Raw genomic sequence first — 19152 nt, 5'->3', positions numbered from 1 at the left:
CGACCGGGAGGACGACACACGGCCGGCTGGGTCACGGCCCCCAAGACGCCACATCTGAATCCCGGGACTTGTGGTGTCACCTCGTGAAGCTAATGGGACTTTGCAGACGGGGTTAGGGACGCTGAGACGGGACACTGCCCTGAGTTATCCAGCTGGCCCCACGTCATCACAAGGGTCCCTGTGAGAGGGAGGCGGGGCCCGGAGCGACGTGTGGGGCCCAAGGACGCGGCATTTGCAGACGCCGGGGAAGCACGGGAAATGGGTCCGGCCCTGGAGCTTCTGGAAGGAGCCGGCCCTGCCCGCACCTGGCTTTGGCCCCTAGGCACTCATCCGGGCTTCTGCCCTCCAGAACTGCGAGAGAATGAGGGTTTGTGTTGCTACGAGCTCCCAACTCCGTGGTCATTCGTCACGGCCGCCGCAGGAGTCCTGAGCAGGAGCACTTCGGGGGAAGGTCCTCGCGGCCGAGGGACCGTGAGGGCGAAGGCCCCGAGACAGGATGACCGGGACCAAGAGCCGGGGTGGCTCAGTCGGTGAAACACCTGGCTCCTGCTCACAATCCCACGGTTCGTGAGCTCAACCCCCACATCGAGCTCTGCACCCACAGCGTGGAGCCTGCGTGGGATTCTCTCTTTCACGGTCTCCCTGTCCTTCCTCTGCTCGCTCGCTCTCTCCCCAAACAAAGAAACTCAAAAAAGCACGACAAACGAAAAGAGGACATCAGAGTCGACAGGCAGGCCCTGAGCGTACATAAAGGACTCTGGAGAGCGAGGCACAGGCCGCGGTCGGGGGCCACCGGGCTGCTCGCTTTCAGTGACCCGTCCGTGTCATTTGCTGCACTCAGAGCAGGAGGACCGAAAACAGACGGGCCTGGTTTGGCGGTTCCTTAGAAAGCTGAGCACAGACTGACCTGACGATCCGGCGCCTGGGACTATGCCCGAGAGGGGAAAGCTGGGGACGTGCCCCCTCGGCGGGGGCGTATTTGCTTTGCACTGCTGTGTGCAGGGACAGAAGCCAGACACAGAAAGAACGTCCCACGTGACCGCACGCACAGGGGGTCCCTAGAGGAATCCCGTCCACAGAGACAGAGAGTAGATGGTGGGAGCCGGGGGTGGGGGGGGCGGGCGAGTCAGCACGTCACGGGAACAGAGGCTCAGTCTGGGGAGATGGAAAGTTCTGGAGACGGGTGGCGGGGGCGGCTGCACGACAGCGACAGCGTGCGTGTGCCTGAGGCCGCTGAGCCGTGCACTGAACGTGGTGATGATGCTGAACTATCTCTACCCGTCAGGTAATCAAGGGTGAGGGGAGAGGCCGCCCAGGCCGGGCGAGTGGGGGGGGGGGGGGGGGGGGCGCTCACCGGCCCGTCTTTGAGCGACTTCAGGATCTCGCTCCACAGCTTAGTGTTGTTCTCGTCCTCCTTGATGAGGCTGCTCTGCTGGGCCGTGAGGCTATAGGGCTCCACCTTGCTTTTCTTAGGTGTCCCTCGCGGGGACCCAGCGCCGGTCTTGCCCCCTGCTGGGACAGAGCGGAGTGGGTGAGGGCGGGCGGCCGAGCGCGCACGTGGGCGCCGCCCGCAGAGACACCTACCTCCGGACTTGCACTTCCGCTTGCCCTTGCCCTTCTTGGGGGAGGTAAAGCCCCCCTCCTCGTCCTCGTCCTCGTCCTCGTCCTCCTCCTTGGCCTCCCTCTTGCTGTTCTCCTTCTCCTTCTCCCTCCTGGCCCGGGCCTCCAGGTAGCCTTCCGGGTACTGCAAAGGGTCAAGTCGGGCGGTGAGCAGCACGGGGTCCGCGGACCGGGGGCCACCTCGGCCGGCGTCCTTTCTGCCACCTCACCCCATCGACATTCCGTCCCCGGTCCCCGCCCTGGCCTCCAAGCCTCGGACTCCCTCTCCCGGCTCAGCCTCCAGGGAGCCTCGGGCAAATGCACCGCCAACTGTCCAACTTCTCGGGAATAAGAGGGCGGAGGGAGCAGCGTGGCCCTGACGGGGTGGAGGGGAAGCGGTCGACGAGGGGACGCCTGGAAAACGCTGCACAGCAGCTCCAGCAAATGAGAGTCTAATTATCACCCTCGCGATTTACTTTTGTTAAATGTTTATTTCTTTTTGAGAGAGAGAGAGAGCGTGCAAGCAAGTGGGAGAGGGACAAAGAGAGAGAGCACACGAGCAAGCGGGGGAGGGGCAGAGCAAGGGAGGATTCAAAGCAGGCTCCGCACTGAGGACGCGGGGCTCGAACCCAAGAACCGTGGGATAAAGACCCGAACAGAAGTTGGACGCTCGGCCAGCTGAGCCACCCAGGCAACCCTGTTTCATTCAGAGGTGGGCAAACTCCTCCCCTCCCCAGGCGCCAGGCAGGATTTCTGCCTTCGGAGCCCCGCTGAGGCCCCGGAACGATAGGGGGCGCCCCGGGAGAACTTCATTTACAAAGAAGTGGCCTCAGGGCCCTTGCTCGCCAACCCAATTTAGAGGAGTCTGGGGCTCCTCTGGGGTCTGACAGGCATTACTGAGTTAGAACCCCATCTCCGAGGCACCTACAGTCCTGTGGGACTTTCTGGGGTTTCATCAAGAGATCGACAAGCTTCTTTAGGAACGCAATCGTTAAGTCGTGAATATTCCGGGAGCGGGTGTTCCCGTCCCCTGGCTGTTTCCCTCTCCCGTTCCTTAGCCTCTGAAATTCTCCGAGGTACAAACATCACGTTCAGAAGACGACTCTTTGGTGACCCTCGGCGGAGGGCGGGGGGGCATCTGATTCTCAGTGGCAATTAAGATTCCTTAAATAGTCCCACACCGACTTATCAGCTGTAGAGACTCGCCGTAGCGAACAGAAAAGCCATAATTATGGTGCAGCAAAGGCGTGCCCCGCACCGGGTGAGCCCTGGGAGATGGGATCGGGAGGTGGGCGCCCCGGCTGCTGGGCGGAGGTGAGCGAGTGCTCGGAGGGCATACCCCTCCCCACGTCACACGGGTTTTGTGGGTTTGCCTGGGGGGCGCCGTGGAGCCTGGCGAAAAGGAGGAAACCGGGTTCCGCGCGGATTTCACACGAACCCCTCCCGGAACACGGCTCGCACAAGGAAGTGTGGTCCTCCACCCTCGAACCACGCACACAAACACCACCCGCCCACCCCCAAAATCCACGGGCTGAACGATCCCAAGGGTACAGCCCGCGAGGGGCAACCAGGTGCCCGGAAGTCATTTAAGATCACAGGAACCTGGGGGAGCTTCCGGCCGGGAAGGCAGGCCCCCACTGGCCGGGCCCTCGCTGCCCGAAGCTCCCTGAGGCAGGCTCTGCCCCGATCCCCAGCGACCGGCCGGGAAGACGAGGCGCGTCGCGGGGCAGCTCCTGGCTCCGCAGGCATTAGGCCAGAGGAGTCCAGAGCGGGGCTCCCAGGCGAGAGACGGCAGGCCCGGCCCGGACGCACCTGCATGGTCAGCCCCAGCTTCTTGATCCGGTCCTTCCCCTCCTTCGTCCAGGGACCGGGTTCCGCGTCGTCCCGCCGGAGCAGGTAGCGCCACACCAGGAAGCCGGACTTGCCCTTCTCCGGCCAGTACCGCACGACCTGCGGGCAGCGCGGCCGCGTCAGCACCGTGTGGGGTCGGGGGCCGCGCGGGGCCGGCGGGGGCAGGCAGGGCCGCTCACCTTGTAGATGCCGTCGTACCGGTTGCCCTCGGCGGGGGCGTACTTGCTGTGCTTCCGACCCTTGACGTTCCGCACGACCCGCACCGGCTTCCCCGACCGCCAGTCCTTGGCCTCGGCCCCTTTGCGGTCGTTGATGGGGGCGCTGCAGTTCAGGGCCAGCGCCCTGTGGGGAGAGCGAGGCCCCGTGAGGGAGAGGCCGGCCGGCGTCCCCGTGAAAGAGAGGCTCACGCTCTCGCCGCTAGGGCGCGGGCCTGACCTTCTCTGGAAAGAGGGTGTGGCAGATGGGGGTCAGGTTCAAAAGAGATCAGAGTGGGCTAGTGTGGCCCTGACTGTCCTTATGGGAAAAGGGTACGGGGCGGGGGTGGGGGGGTGGGGGTGGTGTCTGGGTGGCTCAGTCGGTTCAGCATCCGACTCTTGGTCTCGGCTCAGGCCATGAATGATCTCATGTTTCGCGAGGTCGAGCCCCGGGTCCGGCTCTGGGCTGAGCGTGCAGAGCCCCACTTGGGATTCGGTCTCTCTCTGTCTCTCCGCCCCTCCCCCGCTTGCTGTCTCTCTCAAAATAAGTTTTAAGAGCTTTAAAAACATTAGTTAAAAAAAAAAAAAAGGAAAAAGGAACGGAGGCACAGCACCCGGGGGAGAAGCCCACGTGAAGGAGGCAAAGGCTGGAGGGACGCACCCACAAGCCACGGGACACCAGAGACCGCCAGCGGCTGCCAGCAGCTGGAAGAGGCCGGGCCGGGGGGCGGGGGGGGGGGGATGCTCCCCCACAGGCTTCACAGGAAGCACGGCCCTGCCGACCCCGGGATTTCAGGGTTTGGGCTCCAGAATTACGCAAGAACGAATTCCTGTTGTTTTACGAACCACCCGCTTGTGGTGTTTTATGACAGGAGGAGGCGCAGGACACGAACACACCACGCGGAGGTGTGCGAAGCCACGCGGGGCTGGGAGGCCCGTCCCACCGAGGGGCACGGAGGCCCCGGGACAGGCGGACCGGGGGTCAGGCTCAGCACGGACGACCGGCAGCGTCTTCGTGGCTCAGAAGGAGAGACGAGCTGCTGTGGACACACGCTTCCTGAGGATGACTACAGAGGCGTGGGTCCAGCTCTCATCCCGAAAGTGAGCTCAGGGCAGTCCCCACACTGTCCAGGCTTTCCTGAACACGGCTCCCAACAGCCACTGAAACTAAGGTACTCCACTAGACAAATAACTGTGTAACAAAGCACCCCCCCCCCCCCCCGCCGTATTTAGTTACTTGTTCTGCGATTTTCTTTATTTACTTAAGTTTATTTATCTGAGAGAGGGGGGGAGAGGGGGAGAAAGCACACGAGCGGGGAGGGACAGAGAGGATCCCCAGCAGGCTCCGCATCACCAGCGCAGAGCCCGACTTGGGGCTCGAACCCACCAGCCTCGACATCGTGACCTGAGCTGAAGTCGGACGCTTCACCGAATGAGCCACCCAGGCCCCCTGAATTCTGCGATTTTAGACAACGGCATGATAAGTGTCACTACGTATAGAGGTGTGGGGGGGAGGGGAGGAGCTCAGTCGGCTAGGTATCTGACTCCTGATTTCGGCTTAGGTCACGATCTCGCGGTTCGTGAATTCAAGCCCCACGTCGGGCTCTGCACTGACATCACGGAGCCTGCTTGGAGTTCTGTCTCCCCCTCTCCACCCCGTCCCCACTCATGCACGCGCGCACGCTCTCTCTCCCCAAAAAATAAACTTTAAAAAGAAAATCTTAAAAATATACACAGGTCATCACACATAAGATTTTCATGCTCTCGTGTCTCACAAACACACTTCCAAACGGGGTCACGGATAGGAACGTTTTCAAGGCTCTCTATACATATAGATAACTTTCCCAGAAGGTGGCACCCACCTGTGTTTCTTTTTTATTTTTGAGAGAGCGCAAATGAGCGAGGGGCAGAGAGAGAGACAGAGAGAGAGAGAGAGGGAGGGAAGGAGAATCCCAAAGCAGGGCTTAAGTTCACCCAATATGGGGCTCGAACTCCCGAACCCTGAGACCATGACCTGAGCCAGAGTCAGATGCTTAACCAACAGAGCCACCCAGGCGCCCCCGCATCTGTATTTCTACCAACGGTGGAACGCTAGTCTCGGTCTTGACATTTCTCAACATGTTAGAGGTTTTGGCCAATTTTACAGGGGAAAAAAATAGTTTACCATCGCTTCAATCTGTATTCTCTGATTACCAACACGGAGTAAGCTTTCGTGGTCATTAAGGATGTGCGTTTCCTTTGTGAACGATCTGTCTTTTGCGATTCCCTATTAGTTTTTCTTATTGATCTGCAACAGCTCTTTATAGACGAGAACACAGCCATCACGTACCATGTCCGTAGCAGACTTGTCCCCCAAATAGTCATCTGCCTTTTCATGCTACATATGGGTTTTATTGATGCAACGTGTAACATTTAGGTCATCGCATCTCTTGTCATTTTCTCGGTTTCAAGATGCTTTTTGTGCTTATAAAATCCGTTGCCAATCTACAGTGCGGGGTCGGCAATCACTGGCCCGCCACTCGGTTTTGCAAATAAAGTTTTGCTGAAACACAACCATGCTTATTCATTTACACGGGCTCTGAGGCTGCTTTTGTGCCACGATGGCAGCACTGGATGGTTACAACAGAGACCATGCGGCCCACAAAGCCAAAAATACCTATCATCTGGCCTTTTAGGGAAAAAGTTTGCTTTAACACATCTGAAGGACTTTAGCAAAAGGAAGGTAAAAAAAACGGATGTTCGTCATCCCTACATTCTACCACTTTTCCTTTTTTTTAAATGGCAGACTTTTTTTAATGTTTGTTTACTTTTGAGAAAGAGAGAGAGAACGCGCACACGTGAGCAGGGGAGGGGCAGAGAGAGAGAGAGACAGGACCCGAAGCAGGCTCTGTGCTGACAGCACAGAGCCCGACAGGCGGGGCTACAACTCACGAACCGCGAGATCATGACCCGAGTTGAGGTTGGACGCTTAACCCACTGAGCCACCCAGGTGCCCCTCCACCGCACTCTTAATGGGACGCTAACTTCCTGGACAGGACACCCCAAAACAGAACCAACCCCACCCCTGTGCAGCTGCCACAGGACGAGGCGGAGGCACAGCTGGTGAAGAAGTAAGAAAACCCGCTTCGGCAGACCTGTTGGTGTTCGTGAGCTTCTGATCACAAGACTGCTCCGCGGTCCTCTTGTTGCCAGAAAGATCTCGACCACCGCTGCCCGTGTACGTGAAAGAATTCCCGTGGTCCTGAAACAGAGAAGGACAGGCTGAGCCCTCCACACACAGGAGCACAGACTCCACTGAAAACAAACCCACACATGCCCGTTAGGATGTCAACAGAGACACAGAACGTGACGAGTGCAGACAGGGACGTGGACAAATCGGGACGCCGTGAGGGACGAGTAAGAACGCAAACTGGCACAGCCACGATGGAAAAGGGTACGAAGGTTCCTTGAAAAGTTAAAAACAAAACTGCCATACGAAGCGGCAGGTCCCACTCCTGGGTCTAGGCCCCAAAGAACTGAAAACGGGGCCTTGAGAAGGTGTTTGCACACCCACGCTCAGGGAAGCACGGTCCACAACAGCTAAACGTGCAAACAACCCCAGCGTCCGTTGGCGGATGAAGGATTAACAGTGTGTCCATCCACACGCCGGAACATGACCCAGCCTCGGGAAGGAAGGACGTCCTGCCGCCTGCCACCGCGTGGACGGACCCGGAGGACACCGTGCGCAGTGACAGGAGCCGGACGGAGAAGGACACGTCCCGCGTGACCCCACGCACAGGGGGTCCCCAGAGGAGTCCCATCCACAGAGTCAGAGAGTGGATGGATGGCGGGAGCCGGCGGGGGGAGTCCGTGCTTCATGGGGACAGAGTCCCAGATTGGGACATGGAAGGATCTGGAGACAGACGGCAGGGGCGGCCGTAGAAGAGCGTGTGTGTGCCTGATGCCGCTGAGCTGTGCGCTTAGAGATGGTGGCGATGATGAAGTTTATGTGCATTTCCCACAGTTTTGTTTTATGACTCCAGGCCATCTCCCCCCCACTCACCACGTCGTCCTCGTATCCCCCGGCCAGGACCAGGGAGTAAGCCCCGTCGTTGCTCCGGCCGTGGATGCCCGCCACGTGAGGTCGATGGACCCCTGACTCGCTGACCTACAACGATCACCGAGAAATAAATGGCGCCCTCGGGACTGGCCGCGACAGAGACGCTCAACCCCACCGCCCTGGCTCCCTCCCACTTTCAAAGCCAGCGGCGGGACTCTTCTGCCAAAGGCGTCATCACCCGTTAGGAGAGCCTCTCCCTCAGACACCCGAGTCTGAGCCACACCCTGGAAGGAACCGGCCTGAAGCCCAGCCCTGCCGCCTTCCCTCGGGGTGGCCCTCGCCCAGGGGCGGGGGGCCTCTGAGGCCCCAGAGCCCAGGAAGTCAGGGGTACCTGGACTCTGAACCTCCACATGGTGCCCACGGGGATCCCCGGGATGGGTCCGTAGTGGTTGGACGGGACGATGGTGCACTCCTTGGTACGGCCCACGCACGCCATGCCCTGTCCATCCGGAAACAGAGGCAAGAGCAGTTTGAGCGCTGGCGGGCCAGGAAGGGCGGCAGGGGGCGGGGCGAGGGGGCGGGGCGAGGGGGCGGGGCGAGGGGGCGGGGCGAGGGGGCGGGGCGAGGGGGCGGGGCGAGGGGGCGGGGCGAGGGGGCGGGGCGAGGGGGCGGGGCGAGGGGGCGGGGCGAGGGGGCGGGGCGAGGGGGCGGGGCGAGGGGGCGGGGCGAGGGGGCGGGGCGAGGGGGCGGGGCGAGGGGGCGGGGCGAGGGGGCGGGGCGAGGGGGCGGGGCGAGGGGGCGGGGCGAGGGGGCGGGGCGAGGGGGCGGGGCGAGGGGGCGGGGCGAGGGGGCGGGGCGAGGGGGCGGGGCGAGGGGGCGGGGCGAGGGGGCGGGGCGGGGCGGGGCGGGGCGGGGCCGCCTCACCTTGCCCCAGTCCCGCTGGGAGGAGGACGTGGCCGATGCCATCTTCGCCTTCTTCTTGCTCTCTTTCAGCTTCTCCCCGGCCAGCACCACCTCGCTGGCGTCGTTCCGACACTCGGGGCAATACCTGCGACGGCAGGGGCGTCACCTCCGGCCCGCGCCCGGCCCCGCCCTCGGGCCCCACACCGCGGACACGCTGGCTCCCCGACTCCCTGCCATCCTGCGCTGGGGGAGGGGGGGCGTTTCCATTTCGACGCCAGCGCGATAAACGAGAAGCCCCGCTCACGGCTCACGCGTGGCGAGCGACCCCACCGGGCAGGGCAGGGCAGGGCGGAACGTTCCCCTCGCCCCGGAACGTTCTACTGGACGGCAGACGCTCGTCCCTCTCCCACGGGAATTCCCGGGGCCTCCCGACGACGAGGGCAAACCCGGCTGGGATACGGGACACACGCGGGGACGCTCGACGGGCACCTGCTCGCGGCCGCAGACTCGGTTTCCCCACCCCGGCGAGGGCGAGGTGTGCGAACGACAGCCACGAGGAGCGGCGGCACCGAGCCCGAACAGGTTGGGGGGGGGGGGGTCCCCCGCCCGGAGCCGAGCCCGTCGCCACCGCCCCGTCCACGTCGACGCGAGCGCGGTGGCCGAGAGGCCGCGCTCCAGACGTGCCGTGACACCGCCCCCCCCCCCCCCAGCCCAGCCCCGGCCCGCCCGCTCACCACTCGTCCTCCTTGGGGATGCTGCTGAGGGGCGGGCGCAGGCAGTAGGTGTGGAAGGCCATGTCGCACTCGTCGCACATGAGCTGCTTGTCCGGGTCCTGCTTGCCCCCGCACAGGTGGCAGGCGCACACGCGGCAGGCCTTGTTCTCGTCGTCTCTGCAGTGCCTGCACGAGGGCCCGCTCTTCCCTGCGCACGGGACGGCGGGCTCAGCGCGGGCGGCGCCGGCCGGGCACGTTGGGGACGGGAGGCGCCCCCCCACCCCACGCCCGACGCGGAACACGCGGTGGGGCGGGGCCCGAACTCACTTCTCATCGGGTTTTCCACCACGGGGCTCCCCTCGCCCGGGCGCTCGATCTTGAACACCTCGTCCACGAAGATGATCCGACAGTCATTGAGAGAATCGTCCCTGTGAGGCGGAAGCCGTTAGCGAGACCGGTCCCGCTGGCGGACCCGCCCCGGGGGCCTCGGCGGGGACCCTGCCACCTAACGCGGCGGCTCGCAGAGTGCACGGGCAGCTCTGGTCCCAATGCTACTGGGGCCGCGGGGGCCGCGAGCGTCCACGGAGCTCCTCCCCTCGCCAGCTCAAGTCCTGCCGGCTCAGAAACCAGATGGAAACGACACACACACCGGGGTTTCATCACGTGATGAGTCTGAGCAAATAATGTCTAACCTTGCGGCAGGCAAGACCGATCGAGTTAGGCCCCACATACAAAACCTACAGGTAAAGTCTGATTCAATTTCCTGATCTCAGACTAGGAAAACTCTGATAGCTTAAAGGGACCCCCAGTAAGGGGCGCCAGGGTGCTTTAGTTAAGTGTCTGGCTCTTTTTTTTTTTTTTTTTTCCAGGAACAGAGCAGGAGCAGGGGAGGGGCAGAGAGAGAGGGAGACACAGAATCCGAAGCGGGCTCCAGGCTCTGAGCTGTCAGCACAGAGCCCGAGGCGGGGCTCGAACCCACAAGCTGTGAGATCATGCCCTGAACCAAAGTCAGATGCTCAGCCAGTTGAGCCACCCAGGCGCCCCCAAGCGTCCCAGTCTTGATTCCAGCTCATGTCATAATCTCACGGTGTTTTTGAGATCAAACATCAGGCTCCAAGCTCAAAATGAAACAGACATTTAAAAGAAAACAATGACCTCCAGGCATCAATCCAACAACTCCATCAACAACGTCCCCAACGGCAACCGAATGTGGTCACCAACATGGGCCACCTGTGGAATTCTACGTTTGCTAACAACCATCCTGGAAAAGTAAAAACGGATGGAACTCGGGGTGCCTGGGTAGCTCAGTTGGTTAAGCATCTGACTTTGGCTCAGGTCAGGAGCCTGTGGTTCATGAGTTTAAGCCCTGCATCCAGCTCTGTGCTGAGAGTACAGAGCCTGCTTGGGATTCTCTCTCTCCCTCTCTCTCTGCCCCTCCCCCACTTGCACTCTTTCTCTCAAAATAATAAATATATAAGCTTTAAACAACAACAACAACAACAACAACGAACTGGGGGCATCTTGGTGGCTCAGTTGGTTGAGTGTCCAACTTCGGCTCAGGTCATGATCTCGTGGTTCACGAGTTCAAGCCCCACATTGGGCTCCATGCCGACAGCTCAGAGCTGGAGTCTGCTTTGGATTCTGTCTCCCTCTCTCCGCCCCTCCCCCGCTCATGCTCTGTCTCTCTCTCAAAAATAAATAAACATTAAAAACGAAAAAAAAAGCAAGGGGCGCCTGGGTGGCTCAGTCGGTTGAGCATCTGACTTTGGTTCAGGGCATGATCTCTCTATCCGTGGGTTCAAGCCCCACGTCAGGCCCTGTGCTGACAGATGGGAGCCTGGAGCTGCTTCGGATTCTGTGTCTCCCTCTCTCTCTGTCCTTCCCCTGCTCGTACTGTCTCTCTCTGTCTCCCAAAAAACAAATAAATGTTAAAAAAAAAATTTTTTTTTTAAAGCAACGGAATTGATGGGAATGCGTTCCATGTAACCCAACGTACACAGAATATTATTTCAACCCGGGAGGACCGTTACGGCACCGTTAACGAGCTACTTGGTGTTCTTTTCCAGCACAAAGTCCTGACGCCCAGTGTGCGTCTCACCCTCCCGGCACGGCTCAGCTCGTGCTGGCCACGTTTTGGTGCTCGACAGCACGAGTGGCCACAGCCACGGCCCTGGGCCACATAGGCCCAGGTCGTCCCACCAGTTCACAGGAAGCCCGGGGGAAAGGGCGCGTAGGAGGCGGCGCTGGGAGGTGCGCAAGGCAAAACCCCGCTGCGGGGATGCTTTGGCACAAACAACCCGGCTTCTGCAACAGAGAGCCCGGTCAGGAAAGGGGGACAGCAAAGGACCGGAGACTGAAAGGGAACAGCAGCTTGAACGATATATGGGAACCTAACTGAAGCCCATGCACGTTACGCAGATCCCAACCAAACGGATGGCTGAGGAAAAAAAAGTGAGATAATTGGAAGACGAACCAACGACGGAACACGTTACTAAGAAATTAGGACCGGGGCGCCGGGCTGGCTCAGGCGGTGGAGCATGTGACCCTCGATCTTGGGGTCGTGGGCTCGAGCCCCGCATTAGGCATAGAGGCCACTTAACGTGCATCAGTTAAAAAGTGAAAAAAAATTGCGATTCTTCTTTGCGTCGTGATGATACTATTACAATTAAGTTTCTTAGGAAGAGTCACCTTACGGAAATAACCCGCAAGAGACGCGTGGATGCGACGGCTCAACGCCTGGGCGTTACCTCACTACGCTGGGGGCAGTGGCATTGTCAGAGGAAGGAAAGTGACAAGAATCCATTGCTAGTGGACACGCCCTTGCAGGAAGGCGAAGGAAGTTCCTCGACAGGTAGGAAATTATACAGGAAGGCATCTGAGGAGCACAAGGAGGAGAGAAAAACAGAAAGGGCACAAGTGTGGGCACATGCGACAGATTAGCCTCCGTGCGCGTCCTCAAGGCCATAGGGCAGGACTGAAACACAGATCCTGACACCGTCCGCTTCTCCGGGACTATGAAGGGACAGAAACGAAGACAGGTTTCTACTCTTCACCCCAAGTGGCAAAAGTGACCACCAGTGTCACGTGTTTACAGTGAAATCCAGAGAAACCACTAGGAAAACCACGCACAGCGATACACTCGGGAGACCACACGCAAATCTGCACAGAATCCTGTAACACGTTTTAAGTGACCCACGGGCAACGGAGGAAACAAAGGGGGAACAAAGTCCCAGCACAGCATGATTATCAGAACCCTGAACGGTCTAAACGTGCCAATTAAGAGGCAAGATGGCAAGTGGATTAAAAAACAACCCAGTTGTATCCTGTGTATGGGAACGTCGCTTCCAATTCAACCACATCGGTTGGAAAGTCAAAGGGAAGAAAAGGACACAGCATGCAAATGATAACTTGCAAAAGCCAAGCTGGTATATCATACCCTCCCCGCGGAGCCAGGAAAACTAACACAACGGAAAGATCTTTGACCAGGAGGACGGAACTGCCCTAAAGGTGTGTGCAGCAGACAAGAGCCTCCCAACTGTGCAAGAGAGGCAGACACGCCCCACAGCGAGAGCAGGCCTTCAGGCCTTCTGGCCGCAGGGCCGCACGGGGCACCTGACGGAGAACCAGACAGACAAGCAGCAAGGATCAGTAGTGAGCACCAGCAGAGAACAGACTCTCACAGAGTCAAGCAGGACATTCTGCCCACCAACAGAATATACTTTTTTTTAAGGAACCCGAGAATATTCACCAAGTTAGACCCTCCCTAGCAGGGGCCATAAAACAAACCTCAACATATTTGGAAGTGAAATCACACAGAGTATGTTCTCTGACCACAATAAAGTCCAGTTAGAAATCAGCAACAGAAGGACAGCTCAAAAGTCTCTGAATACCTGGGAATGAAACTCAATACTTCTAAAGGAGCCAGGAGCCAAAGGGAGAGTCTCAAAGGAAAAAAAAAAAAAAAAAATTGAACGGTGAAGAAAAAGAAAAAATACAACATAGCAAAATATGTGGAAAGCAGTTAAGGCAGTGCTCAGAGGGAAACGTATAGCACTGAGTGCTGATGTTAGGAAAGAAAACGGCTCAGATCAATAGTGTAAGTTGTTACCTCAAAAAACTAGAAAAGGAAGAGAACCCAAAGAAACAAGAAGGGAGCAAATTTAAAAGATGAAAGCAGAAATCAATGACATTGAAAACAAGAAAACACAGGGCCGCCTGGGTGGCTCAGTCGGTTAAGCGCCCGACTTCGGCTCAGGTCATGATCTGGGGTGGGTTCAACCCCCACGTCAGGCTCTGTGCTCACAGCTCAGAGCCTGGAACCTGCTTCTGATTCTGTGTCTGCCTCTCTCTCTGCCCCTCCCCTGCTCATGCTCCCTCTCCCTCTTTCTCTCTCAAAAACAAACATTAAAAAAAAGGAAACAAGAAAATAGAGACCAGCAATGAAATAACACACTGGTTCTTTGTTAGCAATGACATAGCTGCAGCCTGGCCTGAGCCCCAGGACCTTGCTCCTAAATGCCAGCATCAGCCTCTGCCCTGGTGTCCCTGCTCCCACACTGCCCCCTACAGTCCGTTCCCCTCTCGGCCACCAGAGCTAGGATTCTTAACTGTAGGCCAAAGCGTGTGGCTCCTGGGCTTAAACGCTCCAATGGCTGGCCGCGACAGACAATGAACACCAGATCCGTACGTCTCCATGATGCTTGGAGGCTCCCACGGTCTTGGTTCCTCCCACCTTCTTTCCCTCCAGTCCACCCCACTGGCTTTCTCCTCAGACTACAAATGCGCCAGGGATGGCCCTGCCCCAGGACCTTTGCACTTGTTGTACCTGTGCTTAGCACACTGTTACCCAAATACCTGTGTACGTATACATAATACATATGATGGAATATTATTCAACCACAAGAAGGAAATCCTGACACCTGCTACAACGTGGATGGACCCGGAGGACACTGTGCGCAGTGACAGAAGCCAGACACAGAAGGACACGTCCTATGTGACCCCACTCACTGGAGGTCCCAAGAAGAGTCCTGTCCACAGAGACAAAGAGTAGATGGTGGGACCCAGGGGTGGGGCAGGGGGCAGGCAGTCAGTGTTTCATGGGGACAGAGTCTCAATTTGGGGAGATGGAAAGTTCTGGAGACAGATGGTGGGAGTAGCTACACAACAGTGTAAGTATGTTTGATGCCCCTGAGCTGTGTGCTTGGGAAGGCTTAACATAGTAAGTTTTCTGTTATATATATTTTCTCTCTCTCTCTCTCTCTCTCTCTCTCTCTCTCTCTCTCACATACACACACACACACACACACACACACACACACACACACACACAGAGGCAAGGTAGAGTAGGGCTTGGCACACACTTCCTGCAAAGGGCCAGACGGTAACTATTTTTGGCTTTGCAGGCCACACACTCTCTTTCCCAACTAATCAACTCTGCCCTTGTGACACCAAAGCAGCCACAGATAACCGTTGAAGAGATGGGCGTGGCTGTGTGCCAATAAAACTTTATTTGCCAATGGGGCGCCTGGGTGGCTCAGTCGGTGAAGCGTCCGACTTCAGCTCAGGTCACGATCTCACGGTCCATGAGTTCGAGCCCCGCGTCGGGCTCTGGGCTGATGGCTCAGAGCCTGGAGCCTGCTTCCGATTCTGTGTCTCCCTCTCTCTCTGCCCCTCCCCCGTTCATGCTCTGTCTCTCTCTGTCTCAAAAATAAATAAACGTTAAAAAAAAAAAAAAATTAAAAAAAAAAAAAACTTTATTTGCCAAAACAGGCAGAGGGCCGGATCTGGTCTGCGGACTGCAGTTTGCCGAGCCCTGATGTGGAGTACATCCCTACGTGTGCTTTGCTTCTGTGCGTGTCTATGCCTGCTTATGCGCAGAATATCCCTGGCAGTTCACAAGAAGACAGGTCTCCAGAAAGGACAAGCGGGTGACCAAGGGAAAGAGAAGAAGGGAGAATACTCCTTCGGTACCGTCTGGACTTTGACCCATTTGAGATTATGACTATTCACCAAACGCAAAACAGCACAAAAAAGAGAGAAAGGCAACTTGAAATCTCCACTGTCGGGGCCCAGGGCCCGGGGCTCGGAGACGGTCCCCCGAGTGAGCGTGTGGCAGAGGCCGAGGGCCTCCCCCAGACGGTGCCGGCCGGACAGCCGCAGGGCCCGGCGTCTCACTCACCCGAGCCTGACGTTGGCATACAGCTCCCGTGCCGTCCGCGTCTCACGCTTGCGCAGGATTTCCGCATCGTACCAGAAGCCACGCTCCTTGGGGTTGTCGGGGTTATAGTTGAGCATGACCACCTGGCCGACCTCTATCTCCTGCCACTGCAGAATGGTTCGGGCACGGGCCCGCACGTCGCGGGGACTCATCTGGACCACTCCGTTCTCCGGGTAGCTAGGAGGAAAACCCCATGCTCAGATGCCGGGGGGAACACCCGACTTCACTCCCCGGGCAGGAGATAGAAGCCGACGCAGAAAAGGCTGTGCCAGCGTGCGTTTGGGTCACGTTGATCACGGTGGCCTGTGAAGTCCCCTCCCCAACCATCTCCTTGGCGGGTATGGAAAATACACAGCCAGAGAAGACACACCCCGATTACAGAAGGTGCTGTGGGTTCAACTGTGTGTCCCCCAAAAAGACATGTTGGGAGTACTAATCCCTGGTACCTGGGAAGGAGAGCTCACTTGGAAATAGGGTCTCTGCAGATGTCATCAAGTTAAGAGGTCAACACGGTGGGGGGGGATCCTAAATGCAATGACCGGCGTGCTTATTAAGAAGAGGAAATACAACACGGGGCCCCTGGGTGGCTCAGTTAAGCGACCAACTTTGGCTCAGGTCATGATCTCACGTTCGTGGGTTCGACCCCTGCGTCGGGCTCTGTGCTGACAGCTCTCAGCCTGGAGACTGCTTTGGATTCTGTGTCTCCCTCTCTCTCTGCCCAACTTCCCCCATCTCCTCAAAAATAAACATTTAAAATTAAAAAAAAAAAAAAAAAAAAATAGGGCGCCTGGGTGGCTCAGTCAGGTAAGCGTGCGACTTCGGCTCAGGTCACGATCTCACGGTTTGTGGGTTCGAGCCCCGCGTCGGGCTCTGTGCTGGCAGCTAGGAGCCCAGAGCCTCGTTTGGATTCTGTGTCTCCCTCTCTGCCTGCTCCTGTTTTTCTCTCTCTCAAAAATAAACAAACATTTAAAAAAGGAGGGGGGAGGGCACCCGGATGGCTGTCAGTTAAGCAACCAACTTGGGCTCAGGTCCTGATCTTGTGACTTTTGAGTTCGAACCTCGTGTCAAGCTCTGTGCTGACAGCTCAGAGCCTAGAGCCTGCCTGGGATTTTGTGTCTCCCTCTCTCTCCGTCTCTCCCTGTCTCTCTCTGTCTCTCTGTCTGCCCCTCCCCTGCTCATGCTCTGTCTCCCTGTCTCTCTCAAAACTAAATAAAACATTAAAAAGGTAAAAACAGGGGCACCTGGGTGGCTCCGTCGGTTAAGCGTCCGACTTCCGCTCAGGTCACGATCTCACGTTCGTGGGTTCGACCCCCGCGTCAGGCTCTGTGCTGACAGCTCTCAGCCTGGAGCCTGTTTCGGATTCTGCGTCTCCCTCTCTCTCTGCCCCTGCCCCGCTCGCATTCTGTCTGTCTCTTTCTCTCAAAAATAAATAAACAGTAAAAACAAGAAAAAAAACAAAACAACAAGAAGAGGAACTTTGACAGACGAGAGAGTGACGCATGAAGACAGAGCCAAAGACTGGAGGGACACGGACACAGGCCAAGGACTGCCAGCCGCCACCAGAAGCTCTAAGAAGCCAAGAGGGATCCTTCCCTAGAGCCTCCGGAGGGAGCGCCGCCCGGCCGGCCCTGTGGTTTTGATCGTGGACTTCTGGAGTCCAGGGCGGGGACAGCACCAACTTCTGTTACTAGAAGCCACTCAGCAGTGCCACGTTCTTTGTTGGGGCAGCACCCCCCGCCCCAGGGCTTACTGCAGAGGACATCTGTGGAGGCAAAACACTGCTGCCTGCCTCCCCGTGCCTCTACCGGGAGCGGTTCATGGAGCGGGCTTACCTCGTTACAATAGAAATTCATTATTCCAAACGTGCAAGAATATTCTAGCAGCCTCGAATAAGGCATCAAGTAATTGGGCTGAAGGAAACATTCTACCAACAACGAGGTTATACCTCGGCTGAAGGGGAATCCCTAGATCTATCACGACTGCCCGCAGCGCCTCATTTTCTCCAGCAAATGTTCGAGAACGAGGGTTGCCGAACTTTCCCCAAGGGTCAGACAGTGAATATTCTAAGGTTTATAACTACCCAACTCTATACAAGCAAAACAGCCACAGGCAATATATAAACAAACGGGCGTTGATGTGCTCTGATAAAGCTTTCTTCACAAATCCGGATGGCATAGGGCTGGGGACGCGGCCCGAAGGCCGCAGTGTGTAACCCCCTCCGAGAGGCCGCGGGTCCTGCAGGGACGGACTCCTTCATCCAACTCTTCCAGTGAATTTTGCAGAGTGAAGGGAGGATGTGCCAGAAACCGGCAGGGAAGCCGATGGGGCCCCTATACCCCCCCCGGAATGTAAACTCCCTGGGGAGGTACGCACGCCCTCTGTTACGGAAGGAGACGTGTCCCCCCAAGTCCCCAGGTCGGAGCCCTAAGCCCTGATGTGACTGCACATGGAGATGGGGTCTCCAGTGAGGGGAGCAGCGTTAAGAGAGGTCATAAAGGTGGGGCTCTAGTCTGACGGGACTGGAGTCCTTCGAGAAGGAGACACCAGGGCTCTCTCTCGGCCCCACAAAGGACCGGCCGCCTGAGGACACAGTGGGAAGGCGGCCATCCAAAAGCCAGGAAGACCCTGCCAGCCCCGTGATCTGGGATCTGCAGCCTCCAGAACTGTGACATGTAGCCATCCAGCCTGTGCGGTCTTGTGACGGCCACTCAAGACACCCGAGGAGCACATCCGAGGTCCTCTCCGTGACAGACGGGGACTCCCCGTGCCTCGCACACAGTAAGCACTCACTAAGTACTTGTGCACTCCAGTGAGGGACAGACGACAGACTCGGGAGCCGGTTCGTGCAGTGGCGACACAAGGCATGAACAGAATAAAACAGGAAGCAGGGTGGGCGGGGCACCTTTCCAACTAGATGACCCGAGGAGGAGGGGGTCCGCCTGGCTGTGGGTCCCCGAGACGTGGCTCCTCGAGGGGTGGCCTCCTGTGTGGTTTGCTGGCGTGGGCGGTGCCAACCTCCAGGCCCCACGTACACGGAGCCAACGCCCCGGCCCAGCCACCCTCGGTGCCACTCACTCGTCATATTTGACGTGGTAAATGATGTCGTCTTCGGGCGTCACACTGGAGGTAGAGCTGCAGGGCTCGTCTTGGGAAGGTACCTTCCTGGTCACCCTGACAACCTGTGCCTCGAACCACGCCCCCATGTTCGTGTCCCGAGCATCCACATACTCGTTGACCTGCCAGGGGCGAGAAACCGAGGACACTGGTCCGATCGGCAACGCTGACCACAGACGCCGCGGGCTCTCGGGCACCCGGGACTTCGGGACCGGGATCAGACCCAAGTGCCCACAACAGGATTCCTTGGCTGCGGCACTGCCGACAATGGGGCCCGGTCGCCCTCCGGGCGGGGGTGTCCCAGGTGCTGTCGGGGACTGAGCAGCATCCCCGGCCCCCTGCCCGTCGATGCCAGGAGCACCCGGAGCGGGGACAGCCACAGACGTCCCCAGGTGTTGCCAAGTGTCCCCTGGGGGCAGAATCGCCTCTGCTCTGCAGCCCCGGGGAGGCCAGAACGCCCGTCTCTCGAGATAAGCTGGGAACCCAGATCTTTATGTGACGCTGGCTGACCTCAAGGGTGGC

General features: G+C 58.3%; 1 protein-coding gene across 5 annotated transcripts in view; it reads right to left on the bottom strand.

Annotated features, from left to right (window-relative positions):
- The window catches only part of UHRF1 (ubiquitin like with PHD and ring finger domains 1), a 37099-nt gene that overhangs the window by 5122 nt on the left and 12825 nt on the right, over positions 1–19152 (bottom strand). For 4 of the 5 annotated variants that reach the window (XM_042928083.1, XM_042928084.1, XM_042928085.1 and 1 more), the window contains exons 4-15: positions 18592–18752; positions 15478–15693; positions 9627–9727; positions 9321–9507; positions 8608–8731; positions 8075–8182; positions 7687–7791; positions 6779–6885; positions 3630–3792; positions 3412–3549; positions 1585–1744; positions 1355–1512 (exon numbers count right to left, since the gene is read on the bottom strand). In XM_042928083.1, the coding sequence (XP_042784017.1) occupies positions 1355–1512; positions 1585–1744; positions 3412–3549; positions 3630–3792; positions 6779–6885; positions 7687–7791; positions 8075–8182; positions 8608–8731; positions 9321–9507; positions 9627–9727; positions 15478–15693; positions 18592–18752 (1728 nt within the window). The remainder of the gene's footprint in view (positions 1–1354; positions 1513–1584; positions 1745–3411; positions 3550–3629; positions 3793–6778; positions 6886–7686; positions 7792–8074; positions 8183–8607; positions 8732–9320; positions 9508–9626; positions 9728–15477; positions 15694–18591; positions 18753–19152) is intronic. The other variant, XM_042928082.1, reaches the window with a different exon arrangement.

Source organism: Panthera leo, chromosome A2, assembly GCF_018350215.1.
Source record: "Panthera leo isolate Ple1 chromosome A2, P.leo_Ple1_pat1.1, whole genome shotgun sequence".
Classification (NCBI taxonomy): Eukaryota; Metazoa; Chordata; class Mammalia; order Carnivora; family Felidae; genus Panthera; species Panthera leo.
The sequence above is the reverse complement of the archived record's forward strand: the minus strand, read 5'-3'. Positions and strand labels throughout refer to the sequence as shown.